At 42.9% G+C, this 15,357-nt stretch overlaps 1 protein-coding gene across 2 annotated transcripts; it reads right to left on the bottom strand.

Annotated features, from left to right (window-relative positions):
* Nucleotides 1-263: 263 nt before the first annotated feature.
* LOC122538135 (tetraspanin-9) lies at nucleotides 264-15,354 on the bottom strand. 2 transcript variants are annotated; one of them, XM_043671944.1, is made up of 5 exons: nucleotides 14,980-15,354; nucleotides 8,281-8,394; nucleotides 2,528-2,719; nucleotides 2,257-2,439; nucleotides 264-1,775 (listed from the first exon to the last, which is right to left on the bottom strand). In XM_043671944.1, the coding sequence occupies exons 2-5, from the start codon at nucleotides 8,341-8,343 to the stop codon at nucleotides 1,440-1,442; spliced, it is 774 nt and encodes a 257-aa protein (XP_043527879.1). In that variant the 5' UTR covers nucleotides 8,344-8,394; nucleotides 14,980-15,354; the 3' UTR covers nucleotides 264-1,439. The 2 variants fall into 2 exon arrangements, with proteins under 2 accessions (XP_043527879.1, XP_043527880.1); XM_043671945.1 differs by lacking the exon at nucleotides 14,980-15,354 and adding an exon at nucleotides 10,020-10,319.
* Nucleotides 15,355-15,357: the final 3 nt, after the last annotated feature.

The following is a 15,357-nucleotide window of genomic DNA, read 5'->3' as shown; positions in this document are numbered from 1 at the left end:
TCGTTTCATGAACAAATAAAATGATTTTCTCGCTGATCGATCGAAGAAGACACACCGACTGCAGACATTTAAGCGAATTAGTATCTTCGTGAACGACCAAAGGAATCTCGCCTACTAAAACATTTTGACAAATTCGTCTGTTTGTTTTATACATTCTATGGCGACTGCCAGCCATCATTCGATGATCGACCAGGCGAGGAAATCACGTTGCACCGAGCGTGAGGGAGAAGAGTCGTGGATAAGCATCTGGAGAAAACACATTGTCGCATAAATACATTGTTTATTACTCGAACGATACACGTAACGAACATCCTACAGCGTGATGCAACGCAAAATAGCAAGCTGCACTGGAAATCACGGCACTTGAATAAACTTGAATAATAGACTCTCGAGTGCTGCTAAATTACCAACTACAATTGACACGGCGTTGTACACGATCAAAATAATCACGATGAAAACGTATACATACGTGCCGATCGACACGCCCGTGGATTTTAAAGCTAAGCGAAAGGTAATAAAATCTTGGAAACTGCAGGTGTTCCGCGGGCGTGCGATCGGTTCGATCTTAACGCGATAAAAAAAATACAATAGTTGTGCCCGCGTTCGCGCAACCGGGGACGTTATACCGAAGAAACAAAGTATCGACGAGAAATCGTCGGGCAAAGCCCCTGGTTACGACGAAACGGCGATATTTTGGTATACTCGGCGTGCGTGCCTACAACGTGTCTTGCCTCTAGTAAATAAAACTGATTCGCATGCAAGGTAACATAAAACGTAATCGCAATAATCTACGATATACAAAGTTTCTCTGTCGCGTGTCTAGTCTAATCGACAATCGATCAAAACGATCTCGCGACAATGTACTCCACTCTAGTCCTTTTGATTCGTCCTTATTCCTACGAGTTGGAAACTTGGTGTCCCGTTGTGTTCGAGGTGTTTGTCGAACTGGTCGGCGAAAAAAACGGAGGAAGGGTTCGCGTTCGTCTCGAATTGAACGAGCCATTAGAGTAATCGGTCGTCTCGTGCGTCTCTGAAGCGTGGTGCTCGTTAATCGTCTCGTCCCACTATCTCGTTCGCCGATAAAGCAGAAGGTTCACGCACACTCGCGTACGTGCGATAGTGGCGGCGATAGATTCGGCGGTGATCACTGGGGAATCTACCTACTCGAGCTCTACGATAGAAAAACAGGAGTCGTTCTCGTCTGGGGACAGAATCGAGTGTGCACACGAGGAAAAGAAAATTTGGAGGGATCCAGCGCGCGCGCGAGTGCAACAATCGAAATCTTCTTCGCGAAAGTTCTCGGGGGAGGGGGGAGGGAGGATGTGAAGAAGATCGTGATTGTCGCAGACGTGATTTGACGCGTGATATTGATTATAGTTGAAGTTGAGTTGTTTCGATGGACCTTAGACACTGGTCTCGTCTAAGATCCATCTGAAATTCTAGGTGTTCGTAGTGTCGTAGCTCTTGTACGTGTGGGATGACCTCTTGTGCCTGACGGTGCAGAACAAGATCATGCTGGCCACTTGTCCGAACAGCTGGAGGAAGGCGACGACGAGGCCAACGGTGCCTACCACGTGAAGCCTGGTGACTAGCCACATTTGAATGGCCGTGGCGCAGCCTTCCTGGTACCAGAGCTCCTTGTTCCGTTCCTCAAGGTCGAGACGACCGCAGTACCGTTCCCTCTGTATGCAGCAGGAGTCCGGCACTCGATCCTCCGTCGGCCACGCGTTGATCCGGAACCAGTCGGTGTAATCTCGCACGCCGCAGCAATGGAACTGAAAATCGTCGATTTTGAAATTTGTTCATTTCACGTAATTTGATTTGTTTATTTAGTAAGAGAAAATTCATTGAGAAGAAAGGGACACGCGAGAGAATGATGACAATAAAAGACAAAGCAACGCAATACAACAACATGAAGGAAATGTAAATGTAAAAGAAACAATGTTACGTCATATTTGCGAAAGAGGACGTAATTTATGTTCAATCTGAAATCGAGAGTCATTAGAAAGATTAATTCTGCTTAGAAATCGAGTTCAATTTTTTTGTAAATTCCGGAGCTAGAACACCTAGAGCATTTGTGTTAAATTTCTCTAGTCGTGTTGCAAGTTCAAAAATTTTAATTCAAAATAGACTGATTTTTATAACAGCTAGTAGTGGCTTTGATTTGAACATTGAAGGACTAAAGTTTAATTCGAAGACTGAATCTTGATAAAAAATCTAGCTGAACCGACTAGAATGACATTTGGCTGTTCTCACCTCTGTGTGTATGTGGTCCCATATAGCAGGAAGCGTTCCAGGTTCCCTGGTCACGTTGTAATGTTTCTCAATGCCGAACAGAAGCTCGTCCTTCAGGCTCTTGGCTAAATGTTCTCTAAAGATGAAGGCCAGGGTGCCCAGCATAAACTCACCGAGGAACATTAGTATCACCAAGAAAAAGTACTGGAAAGAGAGACGAGGTTAGGTAAACGGATATCGACGAAAAGCTAATACCAAGAGGAAGGTGGACAGGGAACGTGAGACTACGAACCGTGATCAACATGCATCTCGATTGAAACCATGCACCGCAGCAGCCGAAGAAGGCGATGACGAAGGTCACGCATCCGGCGGCCAGCAGCAACGAGTCAGCTGACGCGAAACTGTAGTGCGGCACCAAGGTCGTGTATCCGGAGTAAGCCAATCGTAGCCAGAGGCCTGCACCCAAAATTCCGCAAGCGCATAACTGTAAAATAACGATTGAACGAGTCAGAAAGTCTGGCCTGAATGCGCTTGGCCGTGAGGCGTATTTTTCCACGTCGATTTCACGCGAATTGAAAATCAGCGTCGAAATCAAATCGAGGACTACGAGGACAAATTGGTGAAAATTGTCATTTTACAATTTACTATAGATTGTACATGTAGATTGTATGAAGAATTATAAAACCGATGTCTATTCGAAAGGTAAAATAAGTTGGTAGTACAATAAAATTCACATTAAAGAAGAAACATAAAACAGACACAAAAGATCCTTGGACCTTTGTAAAATAATATATATATATATATATAGACATACATATTATTTTATAATAATATATATATGTTATTTTATAATTTTACATATATATATAAATGTTATTTTATAATTTTATATATATATATATATATAAATGTTATTTTATAATTTTATACATATATATATGTTATTTTATAATTTTATATATTTATATATATGTGTGTGTGTGTGTTACAAAAAGTTCGACTCGTCGAAGCACTCGCGTCGAATTCAATTCACGTTTTTATTTTCGAGAGTCGTTTATAATCCTCGGGTCGCAACCTTATTGTGGTTCCAAGGACCACAAAGTTCCTAGAAGATCCGAGGATCCTTTGTCTCTGTTTTATGTCTTTCCTTCCACGTGGATTCTACGTACTACCAAATTTCTTTACAACTAATTTTCTTAGGAAGAATGAAAGCCAGCGAAAAAACAGAGACGGTTAGAACGATATCGCGAACAGAAAGACGGTCTCTCCTTGGCGATTCGATGCACGATCGTCCAGGCAATATGATCGTCGCTTCCGTATGAGCGTTGCAGATTGTTGCGAAAGCTCTTAAATCACGAGGTCGAACGGAGGTTCCAGCTGTGCGTGGTCGTTCGATCCGCAACTGCTCTCTGCGCAACCTTCGATTCTGCCCAAAGTAATTTTGGATTGCCGCTCTTGAAATTGGAAATCGATCGGAAATTACGAATTGCAGAGGCAGAGAATCGACGGATGAACCCAGCGGACGTTCACGCTTGGTTAGTGTCTCGATTATTCAGATTAATCCCTTAAGCATTTATGTCACGAAAAGATGGAACTTTTTATTTAATGTCATGTAGAAAAAAATTTGCTTTTGCTATTTATTGTGAAATTTAGACAAAAAATTACTTATATTTGTAATTTGTAATTTTATGTATAATTTTATGTATAATTTTAGTAATATTTTAGAATATTTCAAGGCAACAAAACAAAACAAAAAAAAAACAAAATTAAAAATTTTTCAAAGAAACATCAAAAAATTTTGTCACTTTGTCATACTTTAACTCAATCTTGCAGCAAGTGCATTTACTTTGTTTTCGTCTAGAAATAATTAAGCATACCAGTGCACATTCTCAAAATAAAACAAAACGCTCAAGGGGTTAATAATACATGGAAAAAAGAAGCTAGCCTAAACCTAAGATTAGTTTCTCGGTTAGGTTAAGCTATTTTTACGTGGAAAAAAGAAACAAAAAATAGGTCGTCCGCGAGAAAGCACTTTCCTCTTGTACTGTAACGTTAATGAAATTCTAACGTGACTAGACTAGTTTCTTTTCGTCGCGGGATATTGCGAACAGCATTTGAAACGCATTTGCAGCTCGATTTACGTGTACTTCGTACGTACTTTCTTCCTTGTGCCCGGTGGCCGACTCGCGGTTATGGGTTTCAAAGGGGAAATTGTCGTTCTCGGTCAGGTGAAACAGAGTTTCTGGGTGAAGTGTACGCAGACGTATCGGTGACAGCGAGATTAGAAGGTATATTGACCTTTTCCTTCCGGAGATTGTTGCGGTTTAGTAATTTGTACTCTCTGTACTGTCCTCCGAGCAAGATTAAAGCCATTCGTCGTTCTACCTCAGAGAGAGAGAGAGAGAGACCTACCGTCATTTACGATTTCTACCGTTCCTTTGTTCAACTGCTTCAATTTCAGCTGGCCATCTACAAACCTCCAACCCATTATATCTGCTAGTATTGTTCGAATGAATCGTGCGACAGCTTTATTGCCACGCGGCCCGAAATTAATATTGCCCTGAATCGGACGTACATATGTACGTTCTCTGCGCTTTCAGACTTTCACGGTCTGCCCCATTACTATAATACTTCGATTATCTCGCGCGATCGAGATTGTATTCCTTCGAACGCTGCGTTCAACTATCATTTTACGCGGTTCCACTAATGTCTGTTGTAGAGCAGCAGTGTCACGTAGCATAGTCGACGAAGTATCATTACAAAAATTGGAAAATTGAGAAATTCCGACAAATATTTAGAAGAATGATTGCAGGTAATTTATTCTGTAAAAAATATATGGCACGGAATAAGGAAGGATGACAAAGAGGACTGTGTTTGAAAATGAGTCCCGAGTATTCGAAAGCTACAGCTACCATAAAGACTAAAGTCTTCTCTGAGTTTGGACTTTGAACTGTAAAATCTCAAGTCCTCGATGCTCTTAACGCTAGAACAACCAACGTGAAATTCAAATACAAAATTTCCACTAGAGGCAAAATGAAAATAAAAAAAAGAAGAAATAGAATAACTTTAGAATACGCAATCTTTTATTTATATATTTTACGAAAAATCACTTGAATACGCTGTTTTACATTTAACAGAATTCCTAACAAAAATCGTAAATTGACCATTTTGACCATTTCGGTGGTTCTAGCGTTTAACTCGAAGATTCGAGCCTTGGAACCTTAAGAATTTCGAAACTTTTAATGTCTTATATCGAAACTTTTAATGTCTTTCAACCAGGCTATTTACATGGTTGTACAATAACGAACTGTCGTCCAAACACTAATTGTAAATAAAATAATAGTTGCGAGTGGAGCCGTAAGAGGTGCGCACAGGCACTACGGTGTCCAAGAACTAATGATAATCTGTGCTTTGTTAGCTGGTTATTTGATTGTTAGCTTTTTTTTTTTATGATTGTTAGCTATGATAATCTGTGCATTGGAGTCGGGCCTTATATACCCCCGACTCCCTTTGTATCTTTTCTAGGTCGAAAGATCTGGAAGTTTATTGCTTAACTGGGCCATGAGAATTTTTTTTGACAATTACCTCATGGCCTTGACGGTACACGTCGTTGAGGAACGACATATTCATTATATTACTGCCTGGGTCGTGTCCCCTACAAAGCTTTAAGATTTCATAAGAGCCTTAACCTTCGGAAATCTTAAAACTTTGAAAAAAATTGAATTTGCAATTAGTGATAACAAGAACTCAATCTTTGAGCCTTGCAGCGTCGAACACTCGAGACACTGGTGCAAATAATTTCGAAAGTGGGGAGCACTGTCACACTCACGAAGGGGGGAAGTAGCAAGTAAGGTCAGAAGCGTTGATAAGACGGGTAATCTAGCGAAATAGAGGCACTTCTAGCGGAATATTGACCCTCGCGGCGATACATCGAACCGGCGTAAATTAGCATCAACGTGGTAACGACGGGGCCGCGTTATCCAATCCAGTTAAACTAGTTCGAATGAAGTAATTCGAGCGTGGTTGCTTAGGATCGAGACGGATATCGGCCGATCTGTGCGGCGATTTATCGGCGAGCAGCATCGGTGGCCGCGAGGAACGAATGGACCGTACGATCGAAACGATTAAACGCCGCTCGATTTACGTCGTCCGCGAAACGAGTACCGTTAAAGATCCGCATCTCTCTCTCTCTCTCTCTCTCTCTCTCGCGGATGAAACGGCACAACGTGCACAAACCCCGGCCGACTGATTAGCAACCCGACTGCGTGCCCGCGCGAAATTGCAGACGCAATTTCAACGCGGCCGTTCGAGTTTGCGCAATTAAGGGCACAAGACACGTAATGAGGACCACGTAACGTGGAAAATTGTATTTCCGTGTTTCACGACGGAATTGGAAATGAGAATGAGTGAAGAATTCCCACCTGAAGTATAGCTTGCATTTGGCAGGTTATGGATTTTTTATTTTGATCTCATTGAGATGTCATTTGAAGAATTTCGTCAGATATTTTATAAATGTATTTTTAGAGGCTTGAATGACTCTTCGCAAGATACATGAAAATGAAAGCTTGCGTAGTTTAAAGCTTGTATCATAAAGATCTTCTGTTTTGCTTTAACGTCTCTGATGGAAATTTCATGCATCAATTAGTAGTTTTAGCGTTAATTGCTAAAAATGTGGGAACATTGCTCGATTGAATCGTAATTATTGATTTTCAGTTGCAAGATCCGAATGTTACAATCGACTTGTCTCGCACAGTAAGTGAGATTTCTATAAAAGGATCTCTACCGGTATTCTCCAGAAACGCGAAACTCCAGATGTCTTCTCCAAAGACAATATTTTACAATCGACACGGAGGATTTACTTTATACCCAGAGAATGTAAGGTACGAAGACAGAGCGTATCGCAAATCAAAATGCACGACGATGACAATGGCGAACCGTGTAACGACCGGTGTGCACCTGTTGAAAGATCTGCCCGGCTGAGAGGAGAAGGCCGGTTAAACGAGCGTCTGCGAGCGTCTGTCTCCTCGGGTACCGTAAGTAAGTTCATAGCTCATAGAGCACGGTTCAACGTCCTATTTAAGAGTGGCGCGCGGCGAGGACGGGCGATCTCTCAAGTGGCACAATAAATTCGAGAGGAGAGACAGTACTGGGCAGCGGAATGCAGCGAGAATGACAATGCGCATCGATTTAATCGCATGCGTGGGCCAAGATCCTCCTCGTTTCTGCCTCCTCGTGGCTCTCTGCCTCGCGTCGCACAGTATCGGCACGAACAACCATGGAAATTAACTTTGTCGATCGTGTTTCTCGGCCCGCGAACGTGACACGCTTACGGTCACGTTCGAACCGCGTTGTTTTTCGATTCGTGTGCCGCCTCGTCAGCGGTATAGTCGAACAATATTTATTTTTAACCATGCAAGGAAGAGAGAAAGAGAGAAAAAGAGAGAAAGAGGCTTTTATGGTCGATGACGAAACGAATGGGACCGGACGTTGCATGCGATAATTATATTTCCGTAAATATATATACGTACGCGTATAAATCGCGATGACGACGATCAAGCGAAGATTAATGGCATTTTGATCATCTTGTATTGAGAGAGTCGGAGGGGGATATAAATTTTCTGACCTTTCTGACGAGTATCGTCCATTAAATTTTCTGTCATAAACCGTCAAATACAGTAAATATCTCGCGAAAATGTTCGAATATCGTGTAAATAAATAAATAAATAAATAAATATATATAATAATGCTGTTTATTCGTTAGCTCCCCGGGAAGAATATTAGTTGCATAAATTTGTTAAATTTCTCTCTTTTACCAACTTCTTTTGTTTTGATTTCGACAAAATTATGCGAAATGGAAGAAAAAGTTTACCAAAATTATTCTGTTACTTTCTCGTCGATGGATCTTCAAATCGAAGGAACTACGAGCGATCAAAGTTTCATTTGAGAAAAAAAAAAAAAAAAAAGGAAGAAGGACAGTGCACGTGCACACCTACGTGCTAATTGCCTCTAGTTGATAAATTGATAAAGATAAGAAGCGTTACGTACCCAAATGAGAACGTTGAGGGAGCAGAAAACGTGCCTGATGCACGTGTATCCTGTGCGGCCCATGGCAAAATCCCACGCAAGATCCTCGCGTTTCCGTTGGATTGGCAGTGTTTCCTAGAAACACGAGGAATGCGATAATTCTCACTCGAGAGCAGCCGAGACCAACCGATTTTTACCATCGCTGCCACCTGTTCCACCTGGATTCTGAATCGCAAACACGCCGATGCACGTGGTGGACCGGCACGCCGCGAATTTTAATTGGCGCACGCACACCGATCGCCTCGTTAACCATTCGTATTCGCCGGTTTCGTTAACAACGTTGCGGCAACTTTCGCTGTTTACTCTCGCTGTGGACCACGATCCAGCGGGTTTTTCGATTGGGAAACACGCTCGATAATGATCAGGAAACACACACGTGGGAATCCAGCGGACTAACTGATTACTGGATTATGATTTGTTCGATTAAATACTTTTTCTTGGATTCTCGGGGATAGGATTAATATTCGTACATGCCTAGATTATGGGTGTCCAACTTTTTATATCTGGGACTAATTGGTCAACAAAAATTTATTGAGAGCCGCACAGAGTAACAACTCTTATAGTGAAACAATGTATTGATTAGAAAAATATATTTTATGTTGATTGAAAAAATTTTTAGTAAGAACGTCGAGATTGTTTTTTAGATATCAGATCATCAATATTTGGTTTGATACAGGTGGTAATACGAAGAGTATTTTCGAAATACTTGACTAAAATTGTTCTTCTTATTTTTTTTTTTTTTTTTTTTTTTTTGTTTGTGTGTGCATCGTGCAGAAAAAAATCTGTTCTCAAATATAAACATTTCTCCAAAAGGGATATAGTGAACAGCACATGTTTGTGAAGTCCTGAATATTTTCTTTAGGCAAGTGGAGTTTACGAAAGTCTAATAAAGACTCTTGGATAAACTATATTGCTGGCAATATATTGATATGAACTGAGAATGAAGTAGCAAATGTGTCAACCGTCTAAAATAAAAAATATATATTTCTCTTGAAAATTATTCGTAATTAGTCACTCTAACACCAAATTTAGAAAATGGTATGATTATTTACGATTAAAATTATACGAATAATGAAATTCTTGTTCAATTATTCCAATTTTAGTTATACAACGCTGTAAGGGACACGCTTGATTTAGATGTTTATATCTACTTATTGTTATTTTAATAAAGGAATATAGAATAGGCATTAGTATATTCAATACTGTCAAGAAATGTTACTTTTTACTTGAGATCCACGTGAAGATACTTACATACATTTCAGACGTGTGTACTGCCGAGTTAAATGAAAAAGGCGGTTATCGTATCGTTGGGAAACACGTTAATCGCCAAGGAAACGGGTACGAAGAGCAAGAAGGGAAGGAAGAAGAGGGAAACTAAAGATTCACGATTACAGTATTTGTTGCGAAGAGTCTGATAGCGAACGTTCCTATTTTACTTAGAACGTCGCGCGATGAATTGACCCTTTCATTACCGATCATCGAGTATTTACTTTAATGAAAGAGCACGCGTTTTCACGTTTTGAATAACGCACTCGTTGTAATATTCAACGGGTGGAAACGATTTTTTGTTAACGTCCCGATTCTTCAATTACATTTATTGAGATATGGAATTGTCGTTACAACTAGATTTATAATTTCTAATGGTTTAATGGTGGTTTTCGACAGAAGAAAAGAATCTTCACCGTCGAGTGCAAACTTACAGTCAACTTTCGACGTCAGTCCTCCCTCGGCTTTCATCCTTGCGACGCAAGAACAACTTTCAAACTTTCTGCACCGCCGGCCTCGACTAATTTCAGACGAATCGAAAATTACGCGCGAGCCAGTTGAGAAAACCTCGTACCGGTCGACTGATCAGCCTGACCGGCTGACAGGCGATCCTCGTCGGACGAGGATCCGTTCCGGTGTGTTCGGAACCAGGTTGATACGATTGGCTGTGGCCCCTTCTGGGCCTTCTAGGTCCCCTAACGGGACACCCTGCCGACAACCGAGGCCTCTCACCTAAACGCAATCCCAATCACGATCGCGTGGGTCCACTCGCGTGGCGAGGAGTGGAGGCAACACCTATCGAAAGGTTTACTCGCGCGGAGACGTCACTTTCCTGTGAACGCTTGCTGAGTGGCGACCGAGACGCAAGGTCGTCGGAAATCTGCCACCGTGTTTTTCCTCTCCCCGTGGTTTCCGTCACGCGATACGTGACTGGTGTTTCCGAATAATCGAACGACGTAGAAATTACCCGCGGCTACTCGGATTAATTAACACGTTGTATCTGATAACATTGACTCTTTCGTGAAATCTGAAGTTGGAAGATATTTTAGAAAAAATAGCGTAATTGCAAATTTTAGAAACGTGAGAGTTTAGAATTGATCGACTATTCCATTACTGCCGATCGCAATATTGAACGTGTCGATTTTGAGAAATGAATCAAGCGTGCTCGTCGTTCGATTTTCATCTTTACATGAGAATTTATGGAGCGACGCGAGAAGACAGTATAGAGAAAAGATTTCACGATCGCGATCTCGGGGAACAATCGGCGGTGTGTTCGACGCGCGGTTTTTCATGCATTAAAGATCGCTCATCGCACGTGCGTAAATAATGTATCGAGCTGCGCGCGTCTTCGGCCGATGAATAAAAGATCCGCTCCGCGATTCTCCTCTCGATGCTTTGTTCCAATTAATCGCATAATAAGAACCCGCCAATCTCTCCTGCCAATAATCGTTAACCGACCGATCTTACCGATTCACCCGCCATTTCTGTCCAATCGCGCAAAGCGCACGCAAATACCTATTGGGAAACTGCGAGAACGATTTATCGAACTCTCTAATCTGACAGAAGAAACGCCGCATTTATCTGCAAACGTTGCGAGGCGAATTTCTCGCCTGAACGCTTCCGACTGATCGTACGTTACTTTGCACAGGTGAGACGCCTGTTGAATAGCCGCGAGAAGAAAGGGGACCGTGACATTGCTTATCTCGAACGGTCGAGTGCGACATTAGTTTACCACGGTTCACCGATTTCTAATGCGAGTAACGCGGCCAAAAAGTGTGCATTCCTCGAAGCTCGAAGAAGAAACGCGCGATTTATGTTCATTTATGTTCACGGCCAGGATGTAGTAAATTTACGGACTCGTCGATTCGATTTGTTCTCTTGTTATCTCTTGACAAGCGCGGTTGCGATCGTTTCCATCTTTTATATCGCTTTGACGAAAAAAATCCCCACTCCTTGCGCATCGATTTGAATGTCGTTGTCGGTATGGGATAATATTGATTCACCTTATCGCGCCAGCGAACACGTTGCTTCGTGTAATATCACTTGTTGCGAATGGTGCTCGTTAAACAAACGGCTTCTCCTGGCGTTAAATATGCCATACTTTTCGTATTCTGCATCCGAAATAATGGATAACCTGGCTCGTTTTTAAACAAACAGAAAAAAAGTTAGAGAAATTTCCTGAAATTTCCTTTGTTGGGTTTCTTTGTCCCTTGCATGTGTGCTTGACATTATACGTTTGACAGCATGAGTAAAAATATAAATCTGACGAATCGCGTATCGTAGAACGACGCGTATCGTTTGAGAACGACGAGCGAGATGCGAGTCTGCGATATATATATATATATATTGAAAAATTGACGGTTTAAAACAGTAGTTACTCGGACGGTTGATGGTACACAAGCAAATGAAGGGTCTCGAAGTGATGGAAACGCGCGACACGCTGTCTGACTACCAAACTGTCGCGACATTAATCATTTTCTATTGCTTGGTCCTTGGTGTCTCCTAACTGTCGCATCCACGATTAATAAGCGAGCAATCGGCAGCATCGTTAAAAATACAAACCTGACGAACAACGTAACGTCACCGATCTGAGATCATGCATAGTTCATGCTCGTCAACACAGCAACAAATCGTCGTCGTCATTGCGCAAATCACCGCCCGATGACGAGAATTCGACAACGAATTGTCGAAGAATCCGTTTACGATTAATCTCGTACTTGAAATCAATTCGTACGAGCGAAATGGAGAACCGCAAACACACACCGCGGCTAATGAACGGCGAAGAGAGTGCGAGGGGGCGTAAAAACGGTCCCCCTTGCCACGACTTCCTGCCAATTGCGGACAATTTGCCATCATCTATGATCCTCCCCGCTCCTCGTCGCCTCGTCGACGCGGCCAGTGGTGTGGACGGTGCTTAAACCGTAAGAGTTAACGCGGCACGATTCTTCGTCTCTCTTTCCCTTTTTCGCCGCTCTTCCTCGCTTCATATGATACGGGCCATCGACGACGCGACGGCCGCGCATTAACGCGTCCTACGCGGCTCACTTCCCACGTGACGTAACCGAGGAAAGGAACGACGACCAGCGGCGTTGTGTTTCCTCGTAACGTACGCATTTTCTGCGGTGAAATTTTTTCTGATGTCGACCGCCTTTCCCAAATCTTGCAAATTGTCGTACACGTTCCCTTGTTTGCGAATAATTCTGTTGTCTTTTAGGTATCTGTCATTGTATGGAAATGTCTCTCAGTTTGCAATTGGTATGTTTACCGACTTGGATGAAATTTTTATTAAGTGATATTTAATGAAAAACGAAAGAATTGTTGGAGAAAATCACAGGGGCCAAAAAGGACAGAGTGCTCATAATTCCTAATTTATATCGCAATATGCTGGTTAATCGTGGCACGATATGCGGCCTCGTACGCGCTCGTCCTCCCACGTGACATAACGGAGGATCGAACAAAGGGCCGCGTATAATCGTGCAGGCGCCATCGTCGTTTCACAGCCCTTAATCCTCCGCGATCTATACGTGATTGGCTTCTCGAACGTAGGATTACCGTGTGTAAACGTGATGCTTCTCCCTCGCTCGTAACGTAAAGAAGGGGCACACGTTCCCACGTTCAACTTTTCGTTTTCAATGTTTTCAAACTTTGCGTTTAAATTCGTCGAGTTGTGTGAATTCGCGAACGATGAAAAGGGAAAGGTTTCGAGCGGGCGATTCAAACGAGATGAAATTTCCCACGCGACGCGGAAGAAAGCGGACGATAACAGTGGAGCGGCGAAAAGCATCCAGCGACGACGATTGTTCCGGGAAGAGGAACATGGGAAGAGAAATCGACGTTCGGCCGGTTCGCACGGATCGATTTCCTCGGTTGCCGCGATTCCATCGCGCGATTTACCGAAACGACCCGCTTTGCGACATTTAATTAACGTTTCTAATCCCCGGGTGTACGGAGTGGATTACGGTCCTTGATCTAGAAACCTGTTCTAATCGGGGATCATTAAAAACGACGGTTCTCCTCGCTGACCCGCCTGATATCACTGGGACAGCAGTATCGTTAAACTGGTGGCCCCTCACGCGATAATCTTCACGTTCGCATAATGACAACAGTAATTTGCCAATTTCTCGGCGGGTAATGTTTGCAAAGCTAAATTTCTGGCGTGTAATAACGCAATTATCAGAGGCCACGTAATTATGAAAGAAGATTACGTACGAAGCGTAAGAATCTCACGATCATCGTGCGATTAGGATAGAGCCGGGCCGAGATGAACGTCAGATGGCCATTTGCGAGTATAGTCGTGGGGCAGTTGTCTGTTCGCCACTCGGTTGAGAGAAAATTGTTTCTCATACATAGTCGCGGGAGAAACGTGGGGAGAAACTGCAACGAGAGCAGTGTCATTGAACAATCCGCATTAGCATGATTATAAGATTCGTTTATAATCATTATTATGTAATTCACCATCTCGATTGCCGAGTTGCGTAACAGGTTCCACGCACGAAACTGCGTGACGTGCCCTTTGGCGAAAACACTTTGTTGCGTTCTGTTATACTGCATTCTGCGAAAAATGATACCAGACGAGAAAAGGCGAGATTATAAATCATTCTGTGGAAGCGGTACGAGTTGATTCAACGATTTGTACCATTGAGATATCAGAATTAATTCGTACTATCGTCGTTTAGATGCCTTCCTTATCTAACAGAGATCTCTCGCGACAAGGTTAACAGAAACGTTAATAGTCTGTTAATTTTCTGCACGAAACGAGGCGAGAAGAGTTTCACGGAGAGAACCGGCTGTTAGTTTCGCAAGTTTGAAAATCAGAGAAACGGCAAGTCGTGAATTTCGTTTTCCACGAGGAATATCGTACGAAGCAAGGATAGACAATAGCGTGTGTAGAAGCGTAGGAATTTTCCCGACTGGGTTGCATAATATTATCCGAGCGCGCGATGTAACGTTTCGCAAAAGAGATCGTAAATGCAAATGCGTTTTCTTTTCAAAGCGCATCGCGAGCAGAAACTCGCACCTTTGATCGCGCGTATCAGTGTGACACGTTAAACGAGGAATAAAGAAGGAAAAAAGTGTATCACGGCAATAACGCGTTACGATCGCCGCGATTATTCACACCGCGGTCGCCGTCTTCTTTAATTCATGCTCGCCGCGCGGAATTCTGTAAAACGATATAACGATAAACGAGACACGAGCTGTCACTTTCGTCGCGATACCATAGAACCGTAAACCTGTCAAAAATCTTGCGTTTTATTTCGTTTTCTATTTTTCACTTACTCTCGCGCAAGAGAGGAATCGAGAGTTGGAGCGGATTGCGCGTGAAATTCGAAAAAACGGAAGTGCCGAGGGAAGTGCCGGGAGAGACGGTATTTGAAACACAAAGGCAACACTTACAGGTGGGATGAAAGCGAGAACGGTCCAGTGCTGTGTTGTCAACAGGACCTGTCACGAGCTCTTCGTCACTGTGCGAATCACGAAAGTTCATGGAAAGCGGAGTCAAAGGTCGGCTTGCGTTCGCGACAGGTTTCGAGTTCTCGGATCGACTGCACGTCAGGAACGCGCACGACTCTCGCACATCCGTTCTCCATCGGCCACCGTAAAAACGAAAGTCGCCATCTGACGGGAGGCGAAGAAATTGAACGAAGCGAGAGAACGATCCGTAACAGATTGGCCGGGTAGAAAGAGTCCGTGACCCGCGGAGGAAGGAACGTGCTTTCTCATTCTCCTTCTTTCATTCTGTCAATAATAAAAAAGAAAAGAAAAAAGAACGTG

Source organism: Frieseomelitta varia, unplaced genomic scaffold (assembly GCF_011392965.1).
Source record: "Frieseomelitta varia isolate USP_RPSP 00005682 unplaced genomic scaffold, Fvar_1.2 scaffold_961, whole genome shotgun sequence".
Lineage (NCBI taxonomy): Eukaryota > Metazoa > Arthropoda > Insecta > Hymenoptera > Apidae > Frieseomelitta > Frieseomelitta varia.
This window is presented reverse-complemented; position numbering and strand designations above follow the sequence as displayed.

What these genes read in the sequence shown, in the direction of transcription:
- LOC122538135 (XM_043671944.1), bottom strand. Translation starts at nt 8,343, where the DNA reads ATGGGCCGCACAGGATACACGTGCATCAGGCACGTTTTCTGCTCCCTC. An exon ending in CGAGATGCATGTTGATCACG is followed by an intron (nt 2,440 to 2,527) that starts GTTCGTAGTCTC and finishes CTCTCTTTCCAG; the next exon opens with TACTTTTTCTTGGTGATACT. An exon ending in GGGACCACATACACACAGAG is followed by an intron (nt 1,776 to 2,256) that starts GTGAGAACAGCC and finishes GACGATTTTCAG; the next exon opens with TTCCATTGCTGCGGCGTGCG.